This window comes from Schistocerca americana, chromosome X, assembly GCF_021461395.2.
Source record: "Schistocerca americana isolate TAMUIC-IGC-003095 chromosome X, iqSchAmer2.1, whole genome shotgun sequence".
Classification (NCBI taxonomy): domain Eukaryota; kingdom Metazoa; phylum Arthropoda; class Insecta; order Orthoptera; family Acrididae; genus Schistocerca; species Schistocerca americana.
Window position 1 is genome coordinate 245,678,078 of NC_060130.1, and position 11,674 is coordinate 245,689,751.

The following is an 11,674-nucleotide window of genomic DNA, read 5'->3' on the forward strand; positions in this document are numbered from 1 at the left end:
ATTGCATGACCTATTGTTTTTAGTTAAAAAATTAAGCATACTCATCTTATATTTCAAAGTTACAGCTGCCAGTGAAAGCACTGAAACTGAAGGATTCAATTGGTAGTCCTGGAATTGTCCTCCATCTAGTCACAAATGTTGATAACGTTCAAAATAAACACATTGTGGGTTAGTAACTCTATTATGGATTAACTGAATAATTGATTTAAATTTTTGAGATTTATTATTATTATTATTTTCTTTTAATAATAACATTTGCATAAATTTGTACACGCTTCTGTTTCACTCTTTCAGGCTTTGATGCCAATCATGCATACTATAATCAGGAAGGAAAGAAACGACAGGTAACAGAAGTCAGTGGCAGTGCAAAGGCAGCATTGAAAATCCCAGAAACAGCATGCAGCCAAATTGCATTAGCGGTAATTGATTTTTTATCCAATTCACATATTTAATAAAAAATTGTAACTTTTAAATAAGTTATATTTAGTTATCTTTTTGTTTGTATTTTCTTACTCCCACTATGCTTTGAATAAACATCAGCATGATAGGATGTAATGTTCACACAATGTGTTATAACAAGGATTATTTAAATATAGAGAAAAATTGATAATAAATAAACTTTTATTTCAGACAAGCGGCACTGTTTTCAACAAGAATAACCTGAAACAGGCTAAGAAGTTTGTTGCTCAGCACATTGCTGATTCACTTACTAATGTTGAACTCACTCAGGACTGTAAGTGTCTACCATTTGAAGGTATTCATACAAGAGCTGTATGTGCGGTGACAGGTGCAAGAGAAAAAGAACACTTAAGTGTAAGTATAAATTTGTTCTGATGATGCACACATTTTTTTTCCTTAACTTTTTGTAAAGACTATTTTAGCTGTGCTTTGCAGTTGCTTTGGTATTACTAAAAGTATTTCTTACCTCAGTAAAGACTACGTCTCTTTCAACAGGTTAAAGGAGTCAAAGGAACTAAGGGTGTTAAAGGATGACTTGTGTGACTTGAGTATTGCGTTGTATGAGAACTGAATGTTTGTAAAAAATTCTTAATATGGAATGAAAGTGAAAAACGCAATTCTAAGCCTCATGCATGAGGCAAAGGACTCTGGAGTTTTTGTTCACAATTTCATGGACACGTTGAAATGGACAACCACACATTAGTTGACAGGATACTCCCAGGTTCTGAAACTGCTACTCTACTGAGTCACAGTAGTATCTTACACAACTAGTATCATAAGCAGAAATGTGTTTTCATAAGAAAAAGTGTATGACTGCAACACAAAGAATATCATTACATAAACTTCATTAACTATTGTCAACATGACTGTCATCCTTTAAATAAATAAATCACATTCTCATGATTTGTGCAAAATAGTAAGTCACTACACTTTCTGTCATGGTAGCATTGTGTGTTAGAATTCTGACATAATTTGCATGTGTTTGATTATTTAAACAGTTTGCTGTCTATGTCCTGTATTTATTTAATTTGAAGTTGTGCTCATAGTTCCTCACAGTGTGTAAGCAGTTGCATAAAGCATTTTTTTTGTAAAGTATTTGCAGAATAAAATTAGTCTTTCTCTTCTGTATTCCATTTAATTAATGATTTCCATTCACTGAGTTTGTAAATTATGTAGTGTGTCCTGTGAATGAAGAGTGACAGAAATAAATTTGTAATTTCATAATATTGCCGTGATTTTTCCCCCCTTCCTTCCAGGAAAACTAAACTAACACAACACTATTTTAATTTTAAATAATGACATGAACACTAAAAGAAATTATTCAAATAAACATACAAATGTCAATTACAATACCAAATATGATATCACATATGCTTAAATAACAAAATATGGAAGAAATAGGAGAGTACAAAAATGAGAAAAATTGAGAGAAGGAAAGAGAATGAGAAAAGGTATGAAAGTTGTATGTATGTATATTACAAGGAAGAATGACCATATGAAAAACAAGGCAGGGATAAAATCTAAGTAATAAGGTCATCAAGGAAGAAACAGTACAAGTTGTGGATGTTAGTGAGTTAGTTGCATGTTCTGTAGATCAGACCACTCACTATGATATGAAATCAGTTTTACAATTACAGTACAGGTTCTCAATGGAAAATTTGGCAACATGCTGACAATTTACATGATATGTTACATGCATTCAGCAATTTACACATAACTATGTTCACTGGCTCTCTTCCTTATCTTAAACATAGATACACACACAATCATACTATTAAAAATTCAGAAATTACTACCGGTATGTGGGATAGAAGCAGCAAATATCTAACAGATGTAATTTCAGTTTGTGAAGTATTGGGAAAAATAGTGAAAGGAAGAGGTTGGGACAATGACAGTACCATGATGAGCAAAGAAAAGAACAAAATTTTAAGACAGATTGCAAGTTATTCATAAATTAGAAAAAATTACGCACATTCTAATACTCAGCCTTCACATCACTTAGTCCTTTCCCTCAAGCTTACTCTGTGTGTGTTCCAGCCCAGTTCCCTGTGCATCCATTCTCATTATTTCTCCTGCTCCCCCCCCCCCTCCCCCCCCCCCCCCTCACCAAAAAAAAACCCTCCTTTCTGTCATTAATTACATGCTTCTTACTCCCTCTCACATTAGTTATATTTATAGTATCTACGTAGATATCTTCCTACTCTTCACCTCTACAGATGTTGACTGTGCATGCTATTTTCTTAGAAGCCTTTCCCTATGCTATTCCTTCCTCTGCCCAGTCAACCACCTGCGTTGTCATGTGCAACATACCATTCACTCATTCTGCACTTCTGGGTGCTATCTCTGCTGAGTATTTATTTCCTTCTCTCCAAATGCTGTGTCTCCCCTCCTTATTCTTCACTCCTTCTTAGCCCTTCCCCTTTTATCTAGTCATTCCACTCTAACTACTCACACCTTTTAGACTTCTACATCATGAGAAAAGGTAACTGTAGGTTTGAATCTTTGTGTGTATTCTCATGAAAAATGCAAGTTTGAATAATGAGCTGCTTGGTGCATGTATCACCTTATTTGTGTGTGGGCTATATGAAAAGGTGCCAGAAAAGTATGTATACCATCATCGTTTAACTTTAATTTGTACAAGAAAACAGCAGCCTAATTTAGGTTGAAACTAGTGTAAAATTTGGTATCAAGTAATTAGTAACTTAAGCTATGTAGAGACATAATAATTAAAACAGGAAAAGAGGAATTCATAATTATTCTAGATAAAATGAGAAAAAAATGAAATGTATGTTTAAGGGGAACAATATAGAAATAATAACTAATGCAGAGAGAGAAGAGAATGTCACTGAAGGCGTCAATAAATACACATTTTATCATCTATGGTGGACAAAAGTATCTCATGTAATGAGAAAGTAAAAAGAAACATCAAATTTATAAAGTTCAGATGAAAAGAAGTAAAAAAACGAGTAAACTGAAGCAGAAAGCGTCTACATGAGGTCAGAGACAAGTGTTAAAGTAATTTTGCATGAGCTGTCATATGATAAAATACTGATTCACAACATTATCTGCTGGATTTATATTGAAATAAAAAGCTACAAGCTTTATTTGCTCACAGCATATGAATTTTGTACTAAACATTTCAAAATTTAAGTGATCATTATTCGTTACACATAATTCCTGAGCTAAAACACTATTACAACAACCTCATTAATAGCATTTTGGTCCACTCGTAGAACCCAATACAGCAACAGTTCTGCGAGGCATGAATTTTACAAGTCCTTGTTAGGTTTCTGGAGGCATGTGGCACCAGATGTCTATGCACAGGTCACAACCAAGTCCCGTAAATCATAGGCAGGTGGTTTGGCCATCAGGGTCAGACTAGGCAAATTTGTTGGCCAAGACATCAACATGAGTTCATCTTCCTATTCCTCAAACCACTGTAGCATGATTCTGGCCTTGTGATGCAGACAATACACATCAGTCAAGGGACCTGAAGATGGTGTAGTGTAACACCAAAAGTGCTAGCAAAAATCAAATAAATTTGGAAATATAGTCAGCTGAAGGTGTGTTTTGTCTTACATTTTAAAATCTACTAAATCTGAGTTCAAGAGGATAATCAGTAGTCAGTATACCCAAAATTGATTATCTTAGGACACTCTCCAACAGTGCTTAATTTATAAGAATTTACAATGCCTCCCTCACTCCCTGCCCCAACCCCATCCATAACAATCATAAGTTCTGATTTTGAAAACTTGGTATAAACTTTGAATGAGAGATGGTCTTTTAGAGAATACTGTCCTGCAATGGCAGTTGACACACACACACACACACACACACACACACACACACACACACAGAGAGAGAGAGAGAGAGAGAGAGAGAGAGAGGGAGAGCACAAAAAAGCCATGCATTACTCAAGGAATAAAAGAATCTTGTAAAACAAAAAGGAAACTGTACCTGTCAGTCAGGAAGAGCTCTAATATTGATGCTATAGCTGACTGCAAAACATACTGCAAAATATTTAAGACAGTACTATGGACATCAAAACAAATGTATTACGAAGGAAAGATAATCATGTCAGATGACAAAATAAAGACACTATGGGAGGTAGTGAACCAGGAGACTGGTAGAATCTGCTATGAAGAGGAGCAGACAGCATTATGAGCAAATGATATGTTGGTAACATGTATGGCCAGTGTTGCAAAGCTTTTTGACAAGTGTTTCATAACTGTTACAGAAAAGAAGGGGTTCCCAAGTTCAGTAGATGCTGCATGGATATATCTGATACAAGTCAGTATAAATAACTTTAGTAATTTTAGTATGAACCTCACTACACCTGTAGAAATAATTTCCACCATAAAACCTTTAAAACCGAAAACTCTATTGCTTCTGATAAAATATCAACAAAGTTAATTAAAGAGTGGGCTGCTGAGTTTAGTAACATATTAAGTTATCTGTGTAACTAGTCATTTTATATTTCCTGAATGGCTGGAATATGCGTAAAAAAGGAGATAATGGAATACCATAAAATTTCCATCCACTGTCTCCACCTTGCAGACACGTGGGAACATGTTCATGAAGACTGCGTGATTTCATGCACTGCACTGCACATTCTTTAGTCACCTTGATCACTATCTGGAGCTTGCTGCTGGGAGGAACCCGACTGGCTGAGATTTGACCTGTCACTTTCTCCAACCATGTAGCATACGTTGTACTGTCACCCTCGACTGCCAGAGGATGCACCATGGAAGGGATCTTTGGAAGTTAAATGTGGTCCTACTGGCATCTACCTGACTGTCAGCAGCTTATCAAGGTGACATGGGATTTGTGTCACTGCCACCATGCTGCTTACCCATCTACTATGTCGTGGTGGCTGTCCAGCGCAAAACCTGCCCTTCGCCAGACCATGATGTTGTATGTCAGGGACTTGGCAGCTTGGAGGAGGCAATCCCTGGACTTTTATTACCAAGTGTTGAGGGACTGCCCTAGGATGCCGTTTTCACCTGAATGATGTACATTGGTGAACCGCACCAAAGTACTGACCACAGCCCTCATGAGCTGCCACTTCGAAGAGATGGTGATATGAGCCTGCACTTGTGACTGTGACTTCGGAAGCTCTGTTGACATACCACCTTCTAGCAGACAGGCAACGACAGTGCCGGGTCCTGATTCGCACCATCAGTGATGAATAAGGCAGGCAACATAACACTCAATGTGGTACTGGACACTCCCTGCACTCCCATTATGCTAGGTTGTATGCTAACTGTTGTGACTTGGCAAGACAGCCAAGCCACTATGAGATAGCCGAAAGGCATGCGTTTAAGCTCACGCAGGCTGGCGTGAGGTCTGGAACAGTTAAAGGAGTTGAGTCTAGTAAAAAAAAGTACGTAGCTTCTGGAGTACTTAACTTTAATCCATAATTGGTGAACATCTGTCTGACGGTACATGCATCACAAGATAAATAGCAAAAGATAATGGCGCCTTGCTAGGTCGTAGCAAATGACGTAGCTGAAGGCTATGCTAACTATCGTCTCGGCAAATGAGAGCGTAATTTGTCAGTGAACCATCGCTAGCAAAGTCGGCTGTACAACTGGGGCGAGTGCTAGGACGTCTCTCTAGACCTGCCGTGTGGCGGCGCTCAGTCTGCAATCACTGACAGTGGCGACACGTGGGTCCGGCGTATACTAACGGACCGCGGCCGATTTAAAGGCTACCACCTAGCAAGTGTGGTGTCTGTCGGTGACACCACACTAACTACCATCATTCACCAGCTTTCTGTGAAGAAGTCTCTCGGCTCATGTTTGGAACAATACCAGAGGACTTGGCATTCCAGTTGGAGGTACCAGTAACTGAAGACAAATTTCTCGATGCTGTCTGAGCAGGAGCACTTAAAAGTCACCGGGCCTTGATGGCATTCCTCTCAAATTTTATTGTGCTTTCTGATATTTCTTAGTGCCCACATGGACTTTTATCTGTGGAGAACTGATATTCCCCATGGTGAGAGTTCCTGATGTCTTTCTAGAGGGCCTCATTTTCGCTATTCACAAACCCCACCGGGGTCCACACATCAGACACCATCACCCCTTAATCCTGCTAAATAGCAACATGAAGGTCTTTACATGTCTTTTGGCAGTGCGACTTGGGGTAGCCTGTCATGTCATGTCCTATGAACATGTATCACCAGACATTTGATCGAATTGATAATTCTTTTCTTACAACTGTCCTCCATCATATGGCACAGCCAGAAACTACTGTCGAGGTGGTCATATGTCTCCAGCACAGCGTGACATCCTGGGTGCTGTGTAATAGTAGCTTCACACAACCAATCCTGATTAGGGGCTCACAAGGGGAAGGCCTCAGACACGGCCAACCGATGCGGCTCATATTTGGCAGGTTGCTTGTGTACAACCTAAAACGAAGGACTCTAAGATATTTTGGGTCAACACCCCCGCATATTTGAGAAAATCACCCCTGAAGGTTATGACAAGCAATCGACTCAAAATTGGAGGTATCGATAGATAACTGTAAATAGAGCATTTTTCATCATCAGGTATGGGGTCCGCAAACGCAAACTATTCCAGAAACCGAGGAAAGAAACGTTTACAACTGCCCCTTCTGTACCTACAGGCTAAAAGCTTTTCGCTGACAGTGCCGATAGCGCAACGGCCAAGGTAACTGGCTGGGACTCGGAAAACCTGGGATAGAATCTCAAAGAAACATAGCAGATGTTCTTCTTTCCGTTTTTATTTTTCCATATCTCAATTGATAGGGATAGGAGGGTTAATAAGGTAAGTAAATCAATAAGGAATGATAATAATAAGGTAGGCAAACTAATTTCCCAAACGCCGTGAGTTATTGAAGTATTAAACTTTTAAGCCTTGTCACATGAAAACAACTCCGAGTAAGAGTGCTGCAAATTCCTCACGAGGGATCAGAGATAGCCAACCGCGCGACGCTCGTTTACAGCGAGGCACGGGACAGAATGCACGCGGGGAGAGTTATGTTCTCCCGGTTGCCTCTTCGTCATATACACTCCAGGAAATGGAAAAAAGAACACATTGACACCGGTGTGTCAGGCCCACCATACTTGCTCCTGACACTGCGAGAGGGCTGTACAAGCAATGATCACACGCACGGCACAGCGGACACACCAGGAACCGCGGTGTTGGCCGTCGAATGGCGCTAGCTGCGCAGCATTTGTGCACCGCCGCCGTCAGTGTCTGCCAGTTTGCCGTGGCATACGGAGCTCCATCGCAGTCTTTAACACTGGTAGCATGCCGCGACAGCGTGGACGTGAACCGTATGTGCAGTTGACGGACTTTGAGCGAGGGCGTATAGTGGGCATGCGGGAGGCCGGGTGGACGTACCGCCGAATTGCTCAACACGTGGGGCGTGAGGTCTCCACAGTACATCGATGTTGTCGCCAGTGGCCGGCGGAAGGTGCACGTGTCCGTCGACCTGGGACCGGACCGCAGCGGCGCACGGATGCACGCCAAGACCGTAGGATCCTACGCAGTGCCGTAGGGGACCGCACCGCCACTTCCCAGCAAATTAGGGACACTGTTGCTCCTGGGGTATCGGCGAGGACCATTCGCAACCGTCTCCATGAAGCTAGGCTACGGTCCCGCACACCGTTAGGCCGTCTTCCGCTCACGCCCCAACATCGTGCAGCCCGCCTCCAGTGGTGTCACGACAGGCGTGAATGGAGGGACGAATGGAGACGTGTCGTCTTCAGCGATGAGAGTCGCTTCTGCCTTGGTGCCAATGATGGTCGTATGCGTGTTTGGCGCCGTGCAGATGAGCGCCACAATCAGGACTGCATACGACCGAGGCACACAGGGCCAACACCCGGCATCATGGTGTGGGGAGCGATCTCCTACACTGGCCGTACACCACTGGTGATCGTCGAGGGACACTGAATAGTGCACGGTGCATCCAAACCGTCATCGAACCCATCGTTCTACCATTCCTAGACCGGCAAGGGAACTTGCTGTTCCAACAGGACAATGCACGTCCGCATGTATCCCGTGCCACCCAACGTGCTCTAGAAGGTGTAAGTCAACTACCCTGGCCAGCAAGATCTCCGGATCTGTCCCCCATTGAGCATGTTTGGGACTGGATGAAGCGTCGTCTCACGCGGTCTGCACGTCCAGCACGAACGCTGGTCCAACTGAGGCGCCAGGTGGAAATGGCATGGCAAGCCGTTCCACAGGACTACATCCAGCATCTCTACGATCGTCTCCATGGGAGAATAGCAGCCTGCATTGCTGCGAAAGGTGGATATACACTGTACTAGTGCCGACATTGTGCATGCTCTGTTGCCTGTGTCTATGTGCCTGTGGTTCTGTCAGTGTGATCACGTGATGTATCTGACCCCAGGAATGTGTCAATAAAGTTTCCCCTTCCTGGGACAATGAATTCACGGTGTTCTTATTTCAATTTCCAGGAGTGTAGTTGTGAACCGGGAAGAATGAAGGTGTCCAGCACTAGCCTTATAAAAGTCAATCGGAAAGAGTTGTTTTTCGTCATTAGGCTGCCGCGAACCTCGCGGATACATGTAGTGATTTTGCCATCGTTAATCCGCCGAATGAAATACGTTTTGTGAATGAATCCAGTGTTCTTCGGTAAGTAACATATGACGAGTACTGTAAGTAGTTAGTAGTAATTAGCTCGTCTGTTTATGCCGTAGTAATTAGTTATTGTTTGTTGTGTCATATCTTTCAGGTGCATAATCTGAATAATGGAGGATGTACACCCTTCGACTAGCGCTGTAATATATACTTGGGAGCCTGTCACAAACGATGGCAAGCGGATAGTTACCGACGCTGTGTTTTGGTTTGTAAAAGTGTTGCAAGACAGGTGCATTATCAATGCACTACCGGAAGCAGGCAGTTCTGTTACTCGGCGTTCCAGATTGATAAGAGCGGCTATTGTCGAGCGATTTTTGGAGCTGACGAACGAAATGACTTTTGTTGATATTGGAGTGCTATACCATGAAGACGAAGCAGAAGGTGATTCGGTGGAAGATATCCCGACTAGTGAATCGCAAAGTGGTCATAACACTTTGGAAATCTCCACGTCACTGGGCATATGTGCTTCATCTGTTCCCGATGAGTATTACGAACCGGTTACTAAACGATTGAACTACGGCGCTATTCCCCTTGAAGTAAAAGTAAAGGCGGTAGCGCTAGCCAGGAATCGCCCAATTTGGAACTTACAAACACTGCAAAAGAATGGAGCAACAACAGCCCTGAAAAGGAAGAAGGACTTGAAATTGTGGGAAAGTGATATCGTTAAAGGAGGGACAAGGTACGACAAATACCAGGCGATAAATAAGTGAACATACGACCGATTTGTCGAATCTCGTTGTCGTAACGAGAACGTAAGAACGAGAATACTTCAGGAGTGGGCTGCAGGTGTAGCGCTTCAATATACGGCCAACAAGGATTTTACGTTTGCTGCATCATTATCTTCGGCAAGAAATTTCAAATCGGAGTATAAAATTCGTCAACGGCACGTCACTAAATAAGTCTCTCATAACGGGGTACAAAATATAGAAGCTATACAGAAAGTGGCGGCTCTTTTCAGTACGCAAACGGCGTCACTTATGACCGGTTTTAATCGTGATTACGTGATCAACACCGATCAAATACGATGCCAGTATCGGGTGAACATTCGACGCACGTTATCGCATAACGGAGAAAAACGAACCCTTGTCACAGTTGGTAGTAAAAACAAACTAACACATTCGTACACGGTGCAATATGCCATCACAGCCTCTGGAAAAGTGTTGCCTAAGGTTTTCCTGTGTTTACAAGGAACGAATGTTACATTTGGTCCTCGGGTTATGGAAGACGTCAATCGTTTAACCGACTCGTTGAGAAATGCTTACATTACCTACTCCAAATCCGGGAAACTGACGAATGCGATTTACAGAACATGTTTTGAGAATGTTTTAAAACCATACGTTTCTCACAACAAGTTTTCTCTAATATTGGATCCCTGGGGTGGACAAATTAATACTACAATATATGACACAATGTTTATAGATGGCGAGGGTCAGCCGACGTGCACAATAAAAGTAATACCGCCAAACTGCACACCTGCGTGCCAGCCGTGTGACGTTTATTTCTATCGCCACGTTTCCAGGCTTCAGAATTGCAGTGTGCTTCTGGAAACCCAGCGGGAATTGCACAACTGCACGGATGCAATAACTATTCGCAGCATAATTCATAACCAACTTCCAGCACCGATTTTTCAGGCAATGATATCGTATGCGTGGTACGCGTCAAAATGAATTCCCGAAAGAGACATTTTTAAATGTAAACCAAGTTTGTTTGTCGCCGACTCTTCGGAAGGAACAGTGTAGCTGTCGAAAGATTGCATTCATTAGATGTTCTTGGTGCCGTGACTATATATGTTTCGAATGTTTATATGACAAGTACCATCCATCCAGTTGTTCGAATAAAAGTGAGGACAGATAACAGTGAGTGGAAAAGCGATTGTAAAGTAACATGGAGTAACATTTTAGTTGTTTACTATCCCAAGAGGTTTGAGAAATTTACTTACCTACCTTATTATTATCATTCCTTATTGATTTACTTACCTTATTAACCCTTCTATCCGTATCACTTGAGATATGGAAAAATGCAAACGAAAAGAAGTATATCCGTTATGTTTCTTCTAGATGCGAACCTGGGTTCTCAGATTTCCAGCCACTTACCTTGACCGTTGCGCTATCAGTGCTGTCAGCGAAAAGCATTTAGCATGTGGGTACAGACGCGGCAGTTGTAAAAGTTTCTTACCTCAATTTTTGCAAAAGTATGCGTTTTCAGACCCCATACCTGATGATGAAAAGTGCTCTATATACATTCATCTATCGATCCCGCCAATTTTGAGTCGATTGCTCGTCATAACCTCTAGGGCTGATTTTCTCAAAAATGCGGGGGTGTTGACCCAAAATATCTTAGAGTCCTTCGTTTTAGGTTGTACACAAGCGATATGCCAAATTTGAACCGAATCCATTCGGGAGGACGACGGTTCAATCCCGTCTCCGGCCATCCTGATTTAGGTTTTCCGTGATTTCCCTAAATCGTTTCAGGCAAATGCCGGGATGGTTCCTTTAAAAGGGCACGGCCGATTTCCTTCCCAATCCTTCCCTAACCCGAGCTTGCGCTCCGTCTCTAATGACCTCGTTGTCGACGGGACGTTAAAC

At 42.0% G+C, this 11,674-nt stretch overlaps 1 protein-coding gene across 2 annotated transcripts in view; it reads left to right on the top strand.

The window, feature by feature from the left end:
- Positions 1 to 1,683, top strand: part of LOC124556506 (apolipophorins) — a 127,203-nt gene extending 125,520 nt beyond the window's left edge. Inside the window, exons 52-55 of one of the 2 annotated variants that reach the window (XM_047130462.1) lie at positions 60 to 168; positions 295 to 419; positions 631 to 813; positions 955 to 1,683. In XM_047130462.1, the coding sequence (XP_046986418.1) occupies positions 60 to 168; positions 295 to 419; positions 631 to 813; positions 955 to 993 (456 nt within the window). In that variant the 3' untranslated portion in view covers positions 994 to 1,683. The remainder of the gene's footprint in view (positions 1 to 59; positions 169 to 294; positions 420 to 630; positions 814 to 954) is intronic. The other variant, XM_047130463.1, reaches the window with a different exon arrangement.
- Positions 1,684 to 11,674: the final 9,991 nt, after the last annotated feature.